Raw genomic sequence first — 20,566 nt, 5'->3', positions numbered from 1 at the left:
ATGTCAGCACAGAGATCAGATTTTTCCTTTCTTTCTTTTTCTGGCGCTTTGAATCCGACTCTTAGAATAACCAAAATTTACAACAAGAGCTTAAAGTTTTATTCAGTATGATCCAAGACGAGCGGCACACAGAAAATATGAGACAGAGAACTTTAAAGCGTTGCAGTTGACTCTGGTAGCTGCATGCACAAACATTTTCGTGTTTTTCAGAATTTGTTGGTCTAACTTCATCTCCTCTTCCTCCTCCAGGTAAACTGACGGCCTACGACACAGACGGAGACGGAGACTTTGACGTGGAGGACGCCAAAGTTCTGCTTGGCAAGTCTGCTTTAATTTTGCTGTTTGCTGCCCACTTTTCTGCCTGCCTGATGTGGTTTACAGACGTGTGACAGTGCCTCGGATTCAGAGATTAACCCGTCGAACATAAACTGAGCTTAAAACCAGCTGAAGCATCACAGGAAGCCACAAAGCTCAGGTTTAACACAGAGTCAGCAGCGTGACTGCAAACGCAGACGAGATGCTCAGAGATGAAAGTGTGTGGGCCACGAGTCCATTGCTAATGGAGGAAAAAACCCTGAGATCAGACGGTGCTGTGAAACAGGGGAAGCATGCAAATATAAAGACGACTGCAGAACTGCAATAAAAATAAATGAAAATGAGCTGCAGCTCAGGGTTCTGACAGTTTAAATGTCCATCGCTGGCACAAAGAAGTGCCTCGTCTACTGTATCAGTGTCCCTGCAGGTCGTTGCTAAAATCTGTCAGGTATGAATTTATAAATCAAGAGAGGAAGGTCTGAAACGGTCGTGAGGCACAGCAGGCGTGTTGTCATGTTTCAGGGTGTAGTTACACGGCGCAAAGTTTTGATTGTCAGCTGGTTGGTTGGGAAAAATGAGACAGTCAGTAAGGGTTGGATCTCCAGCATGAAGAGAAAGTGAGGTAAGCTTTTCCCACATGAGAGCAGGACGTCATGGTCAAGCTTCTTCAAGTAATTAGTAAACAGACATCAGCTGAACATCTGGATGTTATAAGAATTGGCCTTTTGGTACGTTGTCATAGTTCTACTTCCTCTTTCATGGTTAAGTTATACATTACATATGCATATTATTACGAATCCCTAAGCCACAGAAAGCTGGCACAGCAGCCCTTCAGCCTTTCTCTGAGACAGAGGGTCGTTCGGTAGACGCTCTGACTCGAGCTGCTGCTGCTGGACACTTCTAAGATTGGGTGGTTCGCTCAAGTCTTACTGGGTGGAGACCACGGGGCGCACTGGAGAGATTATGTGTCTCAGAGGGCTTGGGACCGCTGAAGGGTGTGTCCGAGGAGAGGTCAAGGAAAGGGAGGCTCAGCTCGCTGCCACCATGACCTCGAACAACATACGGAGAAAATGGATGGAAGGATAAACGTTCTGTAAAGCCAAAGAGTTTCACAAATCCTGCACAATAATCAGAGAACATCAATGATCAGAGTGCTGAAGGGACACTGTTGAATATTTCCATACCTAAGTAGAACTAGAAAACCAGACCATGTTCCCTCCCTTCTACTTAAATTTAGTGTGTTGAGGTCTCAGACGGGCCTTAAACACGTTCATTATTTCACTGGTTCAGATTTAGCACTTAGTGTTACGCTGCTTTTACAAAACCTCGACAGGATTGTGAACATTTGTGGCTACTAGAGCGGCTTCATTACACAGCTGTCTCCAGTTTGAAAACGAGTGTTTAAACCAACCACAGCACAGCCCGCCTCTGATCTTCAGGTAGAATGGATCTGCTGCAGGCATCGCTTTCTGTTTCCATGATTTGAAGCTTTTTTTTTTGGACACTTTTCTTTGAGTTTCTCAACTACTGTCATTGCCTTCAACAAAAGCGGACGTTTTCATTTGAAACCTGTTTATGTATCTCAAAGATCAGTTTTCTGCTCTGTCCTTCACTTCAAAGATGATCTTATTATTTATGAGGCCGAGAGCTTTTACTTTTTTAGGTTTTGTTGTCAGTAAACTGAAGACAGTAACCGAGAGTGCAAACAGGAGGTGGTGTTTTCAGACTCTACCACGGCAGCTTTGCATGATTCCCAGTTTAGAATAATCCTTCTTTGTCTGGGCTGTGGGCAACGCCATCAGTTCATCTTATGTCTGATCTGAGCCATAGTATCTGCTTCCTTTAAGCAATGTGGGTGGGGCTTGTGTGAAATGACCAATCAGGTAAAACCCTCCTTGTGACATCACACAGATCTAAGAATAGAAAAAACAGCTTGAACCTGAGTGTTTAGATCAATCTGCCAACTCATTGTTTGAAACTTTGTTAAAAATAAACATCCAGAGTTTGAACAGGTGATAAATAAGAAATGTATTGAGTCTTTGTTTTGATAGGGCCAGGCAAGTATTGCAACAGAGTGTTGATAGCATCCGCTGGCAGTATGACGTCTTAATGGGAAGCTGTGTTATAGATGTCGTGTTTGAAGTAGACTTAGCAGGAACGCGGCCGCCTCTGTTCGTTTTTATTGAGCGGACGTCGTGTCAGAGGTCATCTGACGTGGTTGAGACAGGAAGTAAAATCTTTATTAAATGTCTATAATTCATCTTTAACTCACTATCTTTCTCTTGTCCTGTCTCATCACCCTGTATTTATTTATTTTACCACACTTTTTTGTTCCAGTTTACTCCCCCCGTCCATCCTCCCTCCATCGCATCATTTCCACTTCTTTTCCTTTATAATTTCCTCCTTTGATCCCTCTGCACTTCCACCCGTCCCTTTTCTTCTCTTCCTCTCTCTTCCGTCAGGCCTGACCAAAGATGGCAGCGGTAGTGCGAATGCCGAGTCGCTCGAGGAGGTTCTTAATATTTTAGCTGAGGAGGGCTCTGATTGGATCTATGGCTTCTTCACCTTCCTTTATGACGTAGTGTCCTCGCCCTTAGAGCCAGGTGAGGAGGAGGAAGCGGCGGCCTCTGAGATGATGGAGGAGGAGGAGGGCGGGACAGCCTCCTCGGATGACGGGGAGGTTAAAGGGGTCATACTGGACCTCCAGAACCAATAGGAAGCAGAGACACAGGCGGTAGGGAGGCTGCCTGGTCCCGACCAGACTGGGATGTGCTGTAGCCCAGTATGATTGGAGGAGGCCAAACAGGGCAGACTGGTCCGAGTTTTAATTTAATAAATCCGAAACACCACAAGCAGGAAGAGCTGAAGGCTGAAGGGATTCCAGATAACGATCGATCTACGGGATTCGTTTGTTTGACATTAACAGATTTTCTCCATCAGATAAAAATGTCCTGCGAGGTCAGAGGTCAAACGGTAAAGCAGGTGCTAGTGGCAACTGGAGGAAAACTGAAGGAAATTCATTTTTAGGGACGATAACGAGTTTGAATTTAACCCAGCTGTTACCTCCGCTCTCATTCATGATAACATTTTTAAACAGACAGAAGACGTAAGCGACCGACCGCGAACAAAGCGAGAGCTTTGGTGCTGTAGCTGTACCGTACGGAGGGTCGAAAGTGCCAGGATAACAAAGTAAACAAGCCAGTAAATAATTCACAATACAGAAATAAAATACTACAAGACACCACTGACAACCAGTCAAAGGGAAACAAACAAAAAATAATTCAATAGAAAAATTCAGACTAAATTTATTCAAAAGGGAAAGTAATCATTGTCACGTTTTCTGAAACTATAAACAGCTTTATTCATTTCTGTATAATTTATGATGCAGTTACCAGTGAAATATTCAACATATTAGTCATTTAATTTGTTAATTAATGTTTACATTTTTGGTCCTCCGTATAAGCGTTATATAAAATCAGTTATCCTTAAATGTCTGTCGTCACAGGTCAGTTTTATACAAACTCAAGGACACGATCTTTGATGTCACAGAGGGCGTTTATCCTCTTTATTCACCTTTATGTTCTCATCTTTGTGCGCAGCATAAATGTTTGCCTTTTATGACTTATTTTATCGTAAAGTGCTGGACTTACTGCACAAACACATATGTGCGTAATGTATTTGAGCCCATAAGCTGTTGTGATTATTTTCTCTGCACACGGTAACAAAAAGCAGGGGTGTGATGTGAGCGTCCATCACGTGGTTTCATTCAGGTCAGTTTTAAAATCTTTACGGCGACGTTGCTGAAACTGATCAGAAATCTGTCGTTTGAGTAGTTTTTATTTGTGGTGTGTGCTTCTGCGTTGTTACGTATTGATCAGTCATTTCATACCAGTGGCGCAGAAACATAACTCGGACTTTTGTGAGGTCACTCGGGAGTTTCCAGGGTTATAAAGAAGGTTTGCTGTTTGTGTTTGTGGCCTCACCTGCTTCACAGCAGATTATTGCTGAGATAAGAGATCAGCTAGTATGAAATCACCACCTCTCACCAAAGTCCTGCCACAACCCCTCAGAACTCAGAGCGTGGATGGTAAGAGGACCAAAGATTGTTAGGTGTAAAAACATGGTCACTGTTCTATAAGCTCAGCATGAAATCCTAAAATAGAGCACTTACCGCTCGTATGTGTTGACTTCTCTCTTTACTTGTTCCCCATTTATCATCAGCACGATTGCAGCTTTCTAAACTCTGCACAGGTTTAACCCTTTAGAGCCGGTCGGAGCGGGCACGCTCCATTTTGCGTAACTATTTTTAAATCCCGGTAGCTCTGCAACCACGTGAGCTAACAATAATTTTTTTTGCATATGAAACCGGAGGAGTTGTACTTACATCTGATGCCATCAGCTTGTCCTCGGTCACGGTTTCCTTCCACATAAAGCTTTGCAAAAACTGCATAAAAAGCACTTGCATCACCAAAAACAAAATATTCCAGAAACGCGCTTTGCCGATCCGATCAGCTGTTCATAACACTTCCTACGTCCATCAGCGCGAACTATCCCATGTCCGCCATGACCTGCCCGAAACCAGAAGTGACGTTATTTTCACTGAAATGTAGTTTTTACCATGAGGGCCTCATGAGCCTATACTGGTGTTTTTAAAAGATATGTTTGACTTTATGACTTTCTGTGTCGTTTCTGGGATGCTGAGGACTCATATTGCACTGCTGGAAATAGTTTATTTTGATGCATATGCTGCTTTTTTGCAAATTTGCAGTATAATATTTATTTTTGTTTTTCCTGCAGTGTATAAAAATTGGTGTATTTCAAAAATAAAACTATGAAGACACTCAAAATAAATTTCCTGTGGTGGGAAACTATTTTGTGCAACTTTTTTGTATTTACAGTTTTGAGGGATGAGCCTCTTACATTTCTCTAACTAGAAATATATGTTAAAAAAACAAAAACGATTTTCAATTTTTTTGTAGTTTATTGAACTTTTTCGCAATTTATGTAATTACTATGCACTTAATGCAGACATATTATTAAAATCTGGGCTATAATGGTTGTATTGATGTATAGCAACTTGAAATACTCCCAAAAATGGCTCCACAGCATGTAAACATATAATATAAGCTCTGGCGGACTTGGTTCTATGGTCGGTCTTAAAGGGTTAAGTCACTAATATCTCACATTCATTAATGTCATTTTAGCTGTAACTGTGTCATCACGAGAGCTGTGATAATAATGACTCTGTCAGCTTACAGCCCTTCCTGGCTTTAAATAAACTTTATTAATATACATGATGCACACACGCTGCTTCTGTCTTTGTTTGGAGAGTCGGTCGCTCTGCAGACACGTCCATGTTTCTGATTGGTCAGATGCTGCCTCTGATGCCTGCACTGCACAGCAGGCTCAGCATAGCCCGATATCGTCACCTAATCTGGCTTCAGTTAACCTAACGTCAGCTATCAGGTGGTCATCAGCCGCTGCTTGTGTGCTTTTCTTATTAACACTTTGTGCATTTTAACAACATTTATATTTCTCTGCCTGTAAAACACTAATGTGCACATCTTATGTTTGACCTCTCACCTCTGACCTTTGGATCACTTTTTGGGCTTTGTTGTGTTCAAAGCTGCAGACGATTAGAGCAGTGTTTCCCAACTTTTTGGAGCCACGGCACATATTTCACATTAGAAAAATCACACTGTACACCGCTGAGCAAAAATGTCACAAACAGCATACTGATCGTTTCCCCCCACGGATCAGGCGCCGCAGAACTGGCTCAGTTTGTCCCCAGTGTACCTTTTTTGCTTTCTTCTGACCACTACCTAAGCTAGGGCCTTCATCTGGGTCAGTAGCTGTACTGCCCTCTAGTGGAAGAGAATGTAATTGTTCTGCCTGTCACTCACGCTGGTCACTGAGAGTACTAATCACCAACTAATCATTTCTCACGGCACACCTATGTGCCACGGCACAGTGGTTGGGAAACACTGACCTAGAGGATGCAGGTCACCTGTGATGAGTAATAAAGTGCAGATCAGATCAAAGACGCATTAATTCTTTTCTATACGGTGGCCTCGTACATCTAGGCTTCGCCAATTATCAACAAAAAATGTGGACGGTGAGCAGATTAAACAGTTACTATATGAATTTTTCTAAAATCTAAACTTGTGTTTGAACTTCAAACCTTCGTATTATATGGTGTTGTAAAGAAAGCATAAGAGCATCTTCACCTCAGTTATAATTCGCTTTTAGGGAGCGAAACATAAGGATGATGTCCTGAATGGATTTTTGTTGTCTCATTTAACAGCAGTGTCTTTAAATAGTCCTGTTATTTATGGAAACTTGAATTGTAAATGTCTTTTATGACTGAAAGTCTGATTAACAGCCTGTTCAGATAGTCTAAGGAGCTTGGAAAGAAAAGTGTCTGGACTTCTTTAGGGCTTAAATCCTGGGACTCTCCACCAGCTGCTCTTAGAGCTGAAGAAGCTTCTCGCATGAAACGTCTTCAACAAAACTAAAGAAGTCCAGACGCTTTTCTTTCCGAGCTCCTTAGACTACGACGATGACCTGGGTGACTGAGAACCTTCGGAGACAACCTGTTAAGATCTCGGCTTGATTCCTCCTAAAGTTCAACAAACTTCGTCTGTGCAGGAAAAACCTGCACGAGCATAATTTGTTTATTTGTTTCTGTCACAGCTGATTGTGTTTACCTTCCTTTTATTCTGTGCATCGGTTCAGATGATAAGAAGTTAAAAGGCCATGCTGTGAGGAGAGACAGGCTGAGGAAAGGTAGTGTACAGAGACTGTGTTTGTGTGAGCTCACAGCCTGCCGTGCGCTCACCTGACAGGTGTGTCTGCTTCTTAAACCCTGCAGAGGAGCAGAAGGAGGTGAAGAAGAGAGGGAAAAGGAAAGGTATCTGCACGACTCCGTTTGATGCTGAGTGACTAACTGAGCCCATAACAGCCTTAACTCTCTAACGGTCTGCCTTTTCGTTACAGAGTGAGGTCGTTCATGACTTTGTTTAGTGGCTCTGTTTGTGCTTCTGAAATGCACTAATACCATTAAATACAGTAATGTTTTTACGTGTTTGAGAGTGTTATCTCGAGTAAAAGTTGTGGATACATCCTCAGCTTTGACTGAAGTGTTACAAGATCACTGAAGTTATTTCAGACCAGTGAGGCATGAAGCTCAGAAATGTTAGTTTCAGTCAGAATAACCAGAGTCAAAAGAGAGACTCTGTGCCAGAAGTCACTCTGAGACGCCTGAAATCGCCGCTGTTTTCTTTTATTGTCAAGTTTTTGTTGTTTGCACCGCTTGCTGTGCTAGTTTGGCTTTCTGTTATCAGCAAGTAGACCTTCACTATCAAACTCTCTGATTTGTTTGTCCTGATAGAAGATGAGGTGTTAAAGGCCACTGATGCTGAGGTTAAACTCCCAGAAGGTAGTGATCCCTCTGTGTGGGTTTGTGCCTGAATTTGTGGTACTGCTGTGTGTCATGGGCTGTTTTTCCTTCTGTGTATTATTAATAGAGGTTACAGGAGAGGCTACTGAGAAGAAGAACACGACTCGAGGTACTAAAACCTGCCGACTGCATGTCCAGAGTGTCCTGTACTGTGTATAATTTTATAACTAAAGAATGCAGAAAGTGTGAATTTTAGGGGCGTAAGTGATTGAAGCAACTGCCAGTGACAGCAAAGGGTGCCATTAGTTAACCCATGCTAGGATAGTAAACACCGGAGCCTCGAATATCCGCTGTGACTCACAGTCAGTTATACCTATCGTGGTCGCCCCTTTAGTCATTTAAAATTTGGCTGATATCAGCTTCAAGGTTATCTTCCCTTGCACCCCTGGACGGTTTCCATCACTGGACATCCCTGCAAGTGGCTACTTGCCCTCTCCTGTCTGTGATTTCACCGCAGTCCTCCAACTCTGACCCAAATTTCATGTCGTAGAGCAAAGATGGTGATGACTGCTGGGTCTCTGGCTACAACCAAGAGACTAAAAGAGCTATTCTGACTCAAAGAGTCTATTGTGTCCGAGCCCAAAGCTAGTCCGTCACGAGCAAGACTTTTTATTTCATTTTTCAACTTGCGCGCCATGAAATTAAACTCCCAGAGAAAGACTATTCAGACAGACTTTACTGTAAAGTCCCGACTCTTTAAACTGAACAACATTCAGAGGAAAACGCCTGAACTAGGAATCTGTGTGACGAATCGACTGTTTTTTTATTTCTGCCTCTAAGATGTTACCCACCTACACTCTCTGGAGCTGTAGCCTCACCACACCTCGCCAGAATTGTCCCTATTAATTTGTTCTCTTCCACAAGATGAAGCTGAAGATTTTGCTGTTTTGAGACAGTGGAGAAAGTACAAGCGGTCAGAACAGGAAATGCCAGCAGTAGTGGAAGCTGCCCAGAGGTAGGAAAGCAACGACCATGAAGGTGAAATCAGCCAAATTTAAATCGGATAAAGTTTGATTTTCACGAGTCTCACGTCGTACACACTGACGAGTTCTTCACAGGGATAATTTAATCCTTGATTCTAATAAATTGAACTCTGTGGATGTTTTGTAAAAGCAACATAATCCTAAGTCTTAAACAGTCGACCCCATTTGTGTGGCTTTTAAATTGACCCTAACATCGGACTTGCATCTCTTCCCCTGCATCTCTAACATTTCCTTGGTTGCTGTGTGCCAGCACACTAATGAGTCGTAGTGGTGAGCATGTGGACAGTAATCTTAAGACTTTTCACCTCAAGCCTCAGACCACGTCGTCCGCGGCGCCATGCTGCGTTCGACTCTGAAGAACGAGTTGAGGACGATCCATGAGAGGATGGAGGCCAAGAGGATCGCTCGCATCGCAGTGGCTGAGATTAGGGCTTTTCTCACCCAAGAGGAGGAAGCAAGGGAGGCAGTCTGGGTGCTGAAGAAGAAGGAGCTGGAGGTGGCTGAGGAGCAACTCAGACAGGAGAGGGAAAGTGAAGAGAGGAGAAAGGAGGCAGAGAGGTTGGAAAAGGAGAGATTGGAGAAGGAGAGGATAGAAAAGGAAAAGATTGAGAAGGACAAGCTGGAAAAGGAAGCCAAGGAGAAAGCTGAGAGAGAAAGGTTAGCTCAAGAGAAGGCAGAAAAAGAGAGAAAGGAGATGGAGAGGCTTGCTAAAGAAAAGGCAGCTAGAGAAGAAAAGGAAAGAATGGACAAAGAGAGGGTGGAGAGGGAAAAGGCAGAGAGGGAGAAACAGGAGAAAGAAAGAGTGGAAAGCGAGAGGGCTGAAAAGGAAAGGCTTGAGAGGGAACGCATTGCCAAAGAAAGAGAGAGAACAGAGCGGGAGAAGGCAGAGAGGGAAAGATTAAAAAGGGAGAGACTAGAGAAAGAAAGGGTCGCCAAGGAAAGACTAGAGAAAGAAAGGGTCGCCAAGGAAAGACTAGAGAAAGAAAGGATCGCCAAGGAGAAGGAAAGACTAGAGAAAGAAAGGGCCAAGGAAGAAAGGAAAAGGAAAGACTAGAGAAAGAAAGGTCGCCAAGGAAAGACTAGAGAAAGAAAGGATCGCCAAGGAAAGACTAGAGAAAGAAAGGATCGCCAAGGAGAAGGAAAGACTAGAGAAAGAAAGGATCGCCAAGGAGAAGGAAAGACTAGAGAAAGAAAGGATCGCCAAGGAGAAGGAAAGACTAGAGAAAGAAAGGATCGCCAAGGAAAGACTAGAGAAAGAAAGGATCGCCAAGGAAAGACTAGAGAAAGAAAGGATCGCCAAGGAGAAGGAAAGACTAGAGAAAGAAAGGATCGCCAAGGAGAAGGAAAGACTAGAGAAAGAAAGGATCGCCAAGGAAAGACTAGAGAAAGAAAGGATCGCCAAGGAAAGACTAGAGAAAGAAAGGATCGCCAAGGAGAAGGAAAGACTAGAGAAAGAAAGGATCGCCAAGGAGAAGGAAAGACTAGAGAAAGAAAGGATCGCCAAGGAGAAGGAAAGACTAGAGAAAGAAAGGATCGCCAAGGAGAAGGAAAGACTAGAGAAAGAAAGGTCGCCAAGGAAAGACTAGAGAAAGAAAGGTCGCCAAGGAAAGACATGAGAAAGAAATAGACGACACAAGAGAAGACTAAAGAGAAAGAAAGAGAATCGCCAAGGAAAGGAAAGACAATAAGAAAGAAAGAAGAATACAAGACAAAGAGAAAAAGGAAAAAAGAACTAGATAGAAAGAAAAGAAAATCGCCAAGGAAAGGAAAGACTAGAGAAAGAAAGGATCGCCAAGGAAAGGAAGACTAGAGAAAAAAGACACAAACAGAGAAAAGACTAGAGAAAGAGAACACAAGAAAAGATCAAAGACGAGCAAAGAAGAGATCAGCCAAGAAAAAAGACTAGAGACAAAGAAAGGAATCGCCGGGAAGAAAGACTAGAGAAAGAAATGCCAAGGAAGGAAAGACTAGAGAAAGAAAGGATCGCCAAGATCGAAAGAAAAGGAAAGACGGATCGCCAAAGAAAAGGAAAGAAGAGAGAAGGATCGCCAGTGAAGGAGAGGAGAAAGAAAAGGAAAAGAGGAACGGATCGCCAAAGAAAAGGAAAGATTGGAGAGGGAGACAAAGGATCGCCAAAGAAAAGGAAAGAACTTGAGAAAGAGAAGATCGCCAAGGAGAAAGCAGAAAAAGAAAGACTGGAAGACAAAGGATCGCAGAAGAAATACAGACAAACAAAACAAAACAGAACAAACAAAAGACAGAACAACAAGAATATAGACAAAGAGAAGACAGAGATACAGACCAAAGAAAAGGAAAGATTAGAGAGGGAACGGATCGCCAAGGAGAAGGAAAGATTGGAGAAAGAAAGGATTGCGAAGGAGAAGGCGGAGAAGGAAAGATTGGAGAGACAAAGGATCGCCAAAGAAAAGGAACAACTTGAGAAAGAGAAGATCGCCAAGGAGAAAGCAGAAAAAGAAAGACTGGAAAGGGAACGGCTTGTTAAGGAAAGAGACAGACTCGCCAGAGAAAAGATAGACAAGGAAAGGATAGAGAAGGAGCGCTTAGCCAAAGAAAGGGCAAGAGTCGCACAGGATAAGGAGAAATTAGAGCGAGAAAGAGTAGAAAAAGAAACGACAGAGAGAAACGAGAGGGAGAGGATGGAACGGGAAAGACTGGAGAGGGCAGCGAAGATGAAGCTAGAGCGGGAGAAAACTGAAAAGGAGAAGATGGAGGTGGAGCGGCTGGCGAAAGAGGGCGTGGTGAGACAAGGAAATGGCTTAAAGAGACGAGTGCTACCGGAGAGGAAGCTGAACAGTTCGCAGGTGAAAAGTGAGATAACTGAGAGAGTGACCATGACGGCGGTCAGGAGAGAGAAGAGCGTCTTAGAAGAGAAGAAGAAAATGCCTCACGGCACAAAGTGATGACCTCACAAATGGTCATGGCTCTGATTTGCCGGCCTCACCTCCCATATTCGGGAAACGGATGAAAAGCTACTCGGTGGGGTTTGAAGGTCTTGTAACCACCCAGCAAAGACGACGCTGAACACAAGTCTGAACACACTTTGCAATCCAGGCAGTTGTTTTGAGTCTCCTTTGTAAATTAAATAAATACAAACGGACAATCTGATTAAAAACCCCTCTTCAAGTTTTATCCCCAACAGAGGTTTAAAATGTTTTCCCTCCAACGTGTTCTGCTTCTGTTGCTCCTTCACAAAGTTACAGGACATTACACCTTCATTAAGGGCTCAAACCAGAGTCTTCAGTCTTAACTGTGATACAGACACCACACAGCTGGAACTGTGGTGAACTAGAAATTAGTATTTCAAGCCAAACCACTCACACATGACTGTATTTGATGCACAGAAAGCAGTAGCGTGGCTTCAGGGCAAATTCACCATTAATCTACAGATGCGGCCCACAGATTGTTTCCCTTGTGTTACTGCTGCTCTTTCAGTGCTGCAGACCTCTTCAAACAGGCCGATTTTCAAAAGGCCAGTTTCATGAGATTTATGTTGTCTTTGTTTTTCTCATTTTTATGAGACTTTGGTTGATGATGTGACATTTATGGTTTTTCTTATCATGTTTTTTGCTCAAAGGATGAGCGCCAGTATAAGGCGTCTGAATTGTAAGTGTTGAGCTTTAGTTCAAAGTCATGTAGTGGATCTAAGTGGTGAAGGATGTTCGAGGACACCGGCTTTTAAAATAACCTGTAATAACTGTTGTGTAGTGACGAAGCATCAGGAAGTCACGTGTCGTGAGCTGAATAAAGAAACTTTCACAGCCTCTGAAATTATTTTGTTTTTCCTCCAAAATGTGAGAAAATGTTTGCTGAATAAATCCCGCTCATCACATTAAGATGGTTTCTTTCTCGTGGTTTAATAAAAATGAAAAAGCTACAATATGAGTTCATTTTTAGAGACACAAAGACTCGTGTAATTTTTTTAAACCCTGTTTGTTTCATTACCTCTCTCTGTTTAATGGCAGTAGAAAGCAAGCTGTTTGACTTATTCTCACTTGCTTGATTATCAATAACGAAACAAACAAATGTCACATTTCATTTCATTGCTGCTTTGCGGGGTGGCCGGTTAGCTCAGCTGGTTAGAGCGTGGTGCTAATAACGCCGAGGTCACGGGGTCGACCCCTGTACGGGCCAAAGTTTCATGTCTTTTATGCCGACTAGGTTTGTGTTGTTATGGATGAACATGTAGCATCTTGCTAACCAACCTACTGATGCTTCTGTAAAGCTGTGTCTCCTTCCAGCACCAAAAAAACAACATGGAGGTGAGCTGGACAAATAGGTCTGACTCTGACAAGGTCACAGGTTTGACTCCCATATAGGCAAAGTGGAGAGCTTTTACTTGTTCTCTGTGCTTCCTTTCCTGTTGGTTAAAGCCTCTTTTGTGTAAGCTATTGTTAGCTCTGTGGGATAGAGCGTGGTGCTAGTAATGGCAATGTTATGGGTTCAGTCCCTACACAGAGCAGGTGTATGTGCTATTTAAAGGCAGTGGAGGTGGTCTCAGGTTGGGCAGGAGGCTGGAGTCGGGTTATCAAGTGCATCCAGAGAATTTGTGGAAGCATCACACTTATTTCTTTCATCAAAGCTGGAGCTCAGACTTCTTGGATGGTCTGTTAGTACAATAACCTCACTGCAGCACAGCATGTTATTGGTCAGGTAGCGTCATTAAAAGGCTCCAAGAGCATCAACATGGTCCAAAAGTCCACTTCAGGGTCTTCGATTAGCTGAGGTGAAGCCTTGCAGACCCTGGAGGTCTCTGCTTAGTGCAGAGAGGGTTTTTTTTCCATAACCAAAATACATGCAAACATCCCCAACAGTCCAACAGCAAAGCCTGTTGAGCATTAACAACGAGGGCAGAATCCCTCTTCCTCTGCTCAGTGCTATCTCGAGCCACCACTGCTTCCTTCTGTGCTCACCGTGCGCTTGCTGCTTCGATCCTATCAGCTCAGATTTCCTTCCACAGGAAGATTATCGGGGTGCTGGCGCTCCCGAGCTCCCTGCTGCTGTCGGTTAAACGTCTTAAAAACGAAACCCCGCTTTTTGTTTTTAAAGGCACTGTCACACTTGGCTGTAAACCAAATCAGGTTTATATAAAGTTCACACAATTCAGAGCTTCCTCCTTCTGCTATTTCCCATCTTCTTCTCTGAGTGCTGCAGTCTGGTTTTTATGTATGCTACTCTCAAAGGGACGAGAACCATTTTTCCTTAAGTTCCCCATGTGTACATATCTACTTTTTCACACCAGTCGTCCCTCGTTGTTGGCCTTAAATCAGAAATACAGAGATTTTTAAAAGCTTATTATGGTCTAAACGAGTCTTTAAAGCTGATTTGTAAACAGTTATTTAACATTTCATTAGATCTGGAAGGAAAGGCGCTGTTTTACGAGAGCTCGCTTTACGTTTAATTGTCAAATAAAAAGCTGTAAATAACTTGGCGTGGTCTTTAAAACATTTATATCCTGAACACTGAACAGGACTGAAAGAAGCAAAGAGGCTGCATGTAGGAGACACACCTGAGAAGCAAACAGGTAAGTTTACACGCACACACACACAGACACACACGCACGCACGCACACACAGACCCACACACACACCCTCTGGCTCTGCTGACTCTCTTCTGATACCTGAGAAAACCTCCTGGGAGCTGACCTGATTCCCACCTGTGGATTTGGACCTGCGAGCGTCTCCGTGTCCTGCCAACAAAGCCTGACCGGCTTCACACTGAAGTTCTATATCAGTTCTAGCCTGGAGCTCCTCCACACTGGGAGCTGCCCAGTACAACCAGTCTGCTAGATCTTTAATCTAACTTTTGCACTTAGATGCTCTCGTTTTGGTTTTTGGTTCCTTAAATGCAGAAATTTTGAAGGAAATATTGAATGAAAGCCACACTTTGTATAAGTTTATCTTTAATTATTTTACTACACTATTTAATGAATAATTATGCCTTTTTTTTTACAGCCAGTGCAGTGCTTTTTGTATTTTTGTTTAATAGGTTTCTTGTATTCACAGCCATTAGAGTCTGAGTGATTCGGTTTAAGTCATTTTGTCTTGTCAGCTCTACACTGCTGTGGCCGGTTAGCTCAGCAGGTTAGAGCGTGGTGCTAATAACGCCAAGGTCACGGGTTCGACCCCCGTACAGGCCAAATTCATGACTGGCAATAATTATGTTTCTGAAGTCAAATGTTTATCTCAGACGCCGTGGTAAACACTTTCCTAAAACAGCTTATGTGGAGATAGAGGCTTTTATTGTGAAAGGCGCAAACAGGATGAAGCTGATTTCACACTTGCATGGAACAAAAACGGTTTCCTGTGCAGACTGGACGACAGGACAAACAGACACTTCTGCTATTTCTTATTTTTTCTCCACTTCAAAGTCGGAAAAAACTTCAAACGTAACAATTTTTATAAATCTGTGAGAATTAAAAATTGTACAGAGTTAAATTGTATCAAAATGGAAGTCAGAAAGCATCAACAAACTCTTGTTTTTCCTTTAAAAACACATTTGTTCAACTTAGTTTTCAACGTTTTTCACCTTTTTGCTCCATCTTGTGGTACAAACTGGTATTACATGGAAGTACAGCCTGGCACTAGTTCAACTTCAGTAGATAACTCTTTACTATAATACATGCATGCTGTTTATGGCTTAGTTAAACATTAATTTACAAAAGTACCTCTAAAACCAGTAAATGAGTTTAATGGATAAATAAATCTGCTTCCGGTGTTTTTGGTGACGCTCAGTCCTGTGCTGTCCTGCCTCTGTGTGTCGGCCCTGCGACAGACTGGCGAGCTGTCCAGGATGTACCCGCCTCTCGCCCTATGACAGCTGCGATAAGCTCCAGCAACCCTGATAAGCGGAAGCGCGTCTATTTAATGCTTGACTAAATAGAACCTGACTTGAAATAAATGCTCTTAAACATCATAGTCCTGCCGTTTGTGATGCTCAGCGGCTTCCTTACCTGGATTCTAACCTGGATTTGAAAGGATGGAGGAGGATGTTGGACTTGTGACGGGTGTTCAGAATATAATCACTGTCTGCTTTTACCTGTCATAAATCACACATGATGTTTACACTGAGCATGTTTTAATCTTACTTCAGTCATTCCTCTTTTTATCCTGTAAACTTTAAGTGTTAAAAACTGAAGAAACCATCAAGCCTGAAACAGCCAATCAGCAAGCTGCAGAGCCGCGAGACGTCGAGCCGACAGAGGCCGCGCCATCCGTGACTCCGCCCAGACAGAGCGAATCAGGTACGCGTGAGCAAGTCTGCTGAATGAAGGAAAAATTCAGTCCAGTCACCTGAAGGAGAAATAAGTTTGGGAGCAGCAGATCAGTCATACAAAGTGTTTGAGCTGGTGATAGAATAAAATAAGGTTTAAGGTCCAGACCTGCAGGTCTCTGAAGAGCTTAAGGCCGCCCGAGTCGTTTGTCACATGAGGACTAACCTGACTGACAGAGCGACAAACACAAAATATAAAAGCATGTAGTCGACTCCACGTGGCTGAAAGTGAAGCTGCTCTGTGTGTGGCCGCGTCGTATCCACAGCACCTGTATGAGTCTGAATGCTCACGTTACCTGCTGCCCCACACACCTGTGAGGTCACTGATTGGCTCCCTCACCTGTTGATGTCATGATGGTAACATTATGGCTTCTTTCTGTGTGTGTGTGTGTGTGTGTGTGTGTGTGTGTGTGTGTGTGTGTGTGTGGTTGGTCCAGCTTCTGGATCTCAGGATGTGGAGTCTGAAATCCAAGGTTGGTGCTGCTGCTGCTGCTGCATGCCTCCACCTTCTCCTTCTGCCTCTGGATGATGACATGTTCACGCCTGCATCTGTATTTCTGTTTACATTTCACACGTTAATATGAAGAGCAAAAACACAGCAGTTATCACTGACTGACACCATTTTCTGTTGAATATTTGCTTTTTGTGTCACTTTCCTGGATTGTAGCTTTTAAAAAGATGTAATCAAACAAAGCTCTGAGTGCATCAGTGGAGCGCTGCTCCCTGTGCAGCTTTGAAGCACACGCAGAAGTTTATTAGTGAGCTCTGTGACTTCAGTCCTCCAGAGGTTTTTAAATAATGTGTTCAGCATTGAAGGAGCAGGCCGGCCTAACAGAACCTAAAACCCGACTTTTAGATGGCAGTTATGGCAGTGATGGTTATCTTCTGTGTCTCTGCTTCAGGCACTGAGCAGGTGTTTAGCCGATCATTAGACCCACAGTGAATAGAATGAGCTGTGCTTAAGTCAGAGACATGAGAGGAACAGAAAGAGTCTTTGTTTTGCTGCTGTTTAATGACTGCTGCACGTTACAGCTCTGAAACTTAAACCTGCCACGTTTAAACATTAACAGCCGCCCAGTATCAGGGCTGGCTGCAGCCTGATGCAGCCTGCAGCGCTGTAACTGTCGTTCATGTTAGGCTCTCCTGGGCAGACTCTGTATCGAAGTTAAGGCGGACTGCAAATGAGAGATCGATGAAAATGTCACACTTTGTTGTTTTTTAAGCCAAACTCTGGAGATTTAATCGGCTCCAGACCAGGATATCCACCCAGCAGGTTAAAAGAGCCGCCACACACCTGCCACCCATTCATCTTGTTGTTCGTGACCTCGTAGCTGCTACAGTCCAGATGTGGCAGGTCGCCCTCTGCTGGAGGAGTGAAGGGACGCTGCATCGCTGCTCTGCTTCTTCTTCTCTGCATTTATTCCTTCAGTGCAATGCATGATGGGACGCCGTGCTTGGGTAGTGAGCTTCTGTCCTGTTCGTTTCATCAGGCATGAGGCTTGTTTCATATTTGGAGTTTATTAAGACTACAGTGGAGCGAGTGACTTCAGACAGCTCACACTTCTGCCTCTCCCACACATCTTTGTAACTGTGTGTGTGTGTGTGTGTGTGTGCGTGTGTGTGTCTGTGTGCGTGTGTGTGTGTGTGTGTGTCTGTGTGCTTTAACTCATTTTACTGATTCTCCACCTCTAGCTGCTGTGCCCCTCCCTCCGCCAGCAGAGGACAGCTTTGTACCAGGTCAGTTAAACAACCAGGCGGGTTTAAAAAAAGGTTTCTTATTCTTCTCGAGCGGGTGGAGGTTTAAAGATGGAGGTGAAGGGGAGGATATATGGGACAGATGGTGATGAAGATGATGGAGCTTGTGTATGGAGGTCCTTCAAAAATGCCCCGAAATTGAAAACTGTCCTTTTTCCTCAAACTAACTGACAGCACGTGGAGACCCAGAAATGAGATGATTGATAAACTGAGAGGATCGATTAGTGAATCGTGTCCAGATTAAGGAACAGAGCGAATCTGTTGTCAGATCTTTAAACTCGTGAACGAATCATTTTGAGTTAAAGCAGCTGAAACATCAAAAGTTTACTTATTAAACTTCATAATGAAGGAAAGTGGGATTGATCTAAACGAGTACGTTTCATCGGCCAGCTTACATAAATGTGACATTTCACTCTGTACTTACTTTCCTGGATGTAATTAGATTACTTAAAGTATTTTGGGCGTGTGCTCACACGCGTGTGACCACGTGATCACGAACAATCCTAGTGACGTCTGTGTCTTTGTTTGTCGTAGATGATCCTCGGGAAAGCATCAGTCCTTACGGTGAGCGGCCTCTGTCTCTCTGTGATGTCACTAAACGTTACTTCCTGTTAATCGCTCGTTTTCTCGTCCTCTTCTTCAGGCGATGAAGCCAACACGATTGACACCACTGGAGGTGAGACAGCAGCATGTGAGGGCAGAAACCACGATGGTTGGAAGTTTGTGGTAAAAGATAAAGACGATGATGATGGTGGTTTTGTTTCCTGTTGCAGTTCTGCTGGCCGAGCGTCAGACTGAGGAGAGCTCCGGTGAGTCAGGCTCAGATTACTGCTTCTACTCATATGTGCATGTTTTTAGCGTTCAGCCTCTTCTCATGTGTGCTGATGTTCCTCCGTGTGGTGAGGATGTTGTTTCAGGGAGGCCCGATGGAGCCGTCCTGCTTTACTCTGATTGTTTGATTCCTCAAAGTGTCTCCAAGACGGAGATCTCAGAGATCCCTGTATGAAAGAATCTGTGCGAGATCGAGTTTGATATCTTCTCTTTGATAGGAAGTATTGTCTGTAATAAGCGATCCGTTATTTAATGTCATGAAATGAGATTAACGTGTTTGTCCACAGCTCTGACACTGTGGAGTGTGTCATGCGTGAATCTGAATCACTGACTTTCTGTCCTTCAGTGGAGTTTGCAGAATACGTGACGAGCTCCAAGCTGACACAGGAAGCAGGTATCTGCAGCACAGGCTTCAGCCTGAAACACTCACTACAGGTTATTTTTACTCTGATAGACGATGTTGTTTTCACACACACCACTGAGTGTTTTGCTTGACTGTGACCCACATTTCCCGTATGTCTGGGGTAAAAACACCTACGTGTTTTTCTCTTTTGCATCTGGCACAAACTCTCTGCATCTCATGAGCAGCTTTTCCTCTTTCTGGGCCAACACATTTGTCAGTGACACAGCTGAGCTGAAGTGGCCCAGATGAAGACTCAGTGTGTCTGCAGCCGCTTTCTGTATTTAATCAGCATCTGAATAATTGGCCAAATTAAACAAAGCGTCTCTTCAAACAGACGCAGTGAAGGAGCTGGATGTTACACATCATGACCAGTATGGGGCTTGAACCCACGACCGTGGCGTTATTAGCACCACACGCTAACCAGCTGAGCTAACTGGCCACTGCTCTGTGCTCGAACACTACCTGTGGAAATATCCAGTGTGACTGTTTAACCTGATGACATGAAGCTGTTCACCGATCGGGTCGTTTATCAGAATCAGGATACTTTATTGATCCCAGAGGACGTGATGTGGTCGCAGTCGCTCCAGGACAGTCGGAGCAGTAACGGACTCAACTAATAGTTTCGTTAAAGTTACAAAATATATACAAATAGCTCAATTATAAATATCCAGAATATTACAGAGATTAAATATATATGATTAACATTTCACTCTATTACTGGCCTTGTTGATCAGTTTATTCAGTCTGTTGGCATCTGCGACCCTCAACCTGCGGCCCCAGCATGCAACACAGCGGTCCCCAACCCCCGGGTCACGGACTGAGACCGGGCCGTGAGAGCTGATCCGGGTATAAAATTTATGGTTTTTATGGTTTCCGTTGTTAACTCGGTTTCCCCGGGTCTTTTCCCGTGTTGTAGTCATGCGTCTTATTTTGAAAGAAATATTTACGTGTTACCATAGCGACCAGAGAGCATTAAGGGGCAGAGAGGAGGATGTTCCTCTCATGTTGGTGCATTTCAGGAGGACGCTACTAATAAAGTTACACAGTGAATTCATGTTTATTATTATCTTTACAAAATACCAGGTTCTGTCGTATCGTTTTATTTAGTTGTATTTATCCGCCGCACCTTAGTGGTTGGTCTGTGAAAATATTGTCAGACATTAAACCATCCGTGGAGCAAAAAAGGTCGGGAACCGCTGACATCGAGGATAGCATTGGCCACAACAGACTCATAGAAAATCCTGAGCTTTGTCCGACAGATGCTGAAGGACCTCAGCCGCCTCAGAAAATACAGACGACTCAGTAACCCAGTCCAGTTTAATCCGAGGGATTTATACTCCTGCAAATGTCACATGGTCCTCCTAAAGCTCACAAATTCATAAACAAATTTGTCCTGAAACTGTGTCAGCTGGGATAGACTCCAGCCTCTGCAACCCTGAACTGGATGGATGGATGGATGGATGGATGGAGGGTGGGTGGATGGAGGGTGGATGGAGGGTGGTTTGATGGATGGATGGATGGATGGATGGA

The 20,566-nt window shown here is 43.7% G+C and overlaps 1 protein-coding gene and 3 non-coding genes across 10 annotated transcripts in view; 3 read left to right on the top strand and 1 right to left on the bottom strand.

The window, feature by feature from the left end:
• The window catches only part of LOC102288933 (aspartyl/asparaginyl beta-hydroxylase), a 42,583-nt gene that overhangs the window by 13,038 nt on the left and 8,979 nt on the right, over nt 1-20,566 (top strand). For 5 of the 7 annotated variants that reach the window (XM_005940380.3, XM_005940381.3, XM_005940378.3 and 2 more), the window contains 9 exons: nt 250-318; nt 14,246-14,299; nt 15,899-16,018; nt 16,485-16,520; nt 17,740-17,784; nt 18,337-18,366; nt 18,446-18,478; nt 18,576-18,611; nt 18,980-19,027. In XM_005940380.3, coding sequence (XP_005940442.1) covers nt 250-318; nt 14,246-14,299; nt 15,899-16,018; nt 16,485-16,520; nt 17,740-17,784; nt 18,337-18,366; nt 18,446-18,478; nt 18,576-18,611; nt 18,980-19,027 — 471 coding nt within the window. The remainder of the gene's footprint in view (nt 1-249; nt 319-14,245; nt 14,300-15,898; nt 16,019-16,484; nt 16,521-17,739; nt 17,785-18,336; nt 18,367-18,445; nt 18,479-18,575; nt 18,612-18,979; nt 19,028-20,566) is intronic. The other 2 variants (XM_042227941.1, XM_042227939.1) reach the window with 2 other exon arrangements.
• trnai-aau lies at nt 12,836-12,909 on the top strand. The gene has a single exon. It is a non-coding gene; the product is annotated as a tRNA-Ile (tRNA).
• Nucleotides 14,841-14,914, top strand: trnai-aau. The gene has a single exon. It is a non-coding gene; the product is annotated as a tRNA-Ile (tRNA).
• On the bottom strand, nt 19,402-19,475 carry trnai-aau. The gene has a single exon. It is a non-coding gene; the product is annotated as a tRNA-Ile (tRNA).

Source organism: Haplochromis burtoni, unplaced genomic scaffold (genome assembly GCF_018398535.1).
Source record: "Haplochromis burtoni strain Fernald_Lab_line unplaced genomic scaffold, NCSU_Asbu1 Contig_291, whole genome shotgun sequence".
NCBI classification, from domain to species: domain Eukaryota; kingdom Metazoa; phylum Chordata; class Actinopteri; order Cichliformes; family Cichlidae; genus Haplochromis; species Haplochromis burtoni.
Note: the sequence above shows the minus strand (reverse complement) of the source record. Positions and strands in the feature narration are given on the sequence as shown.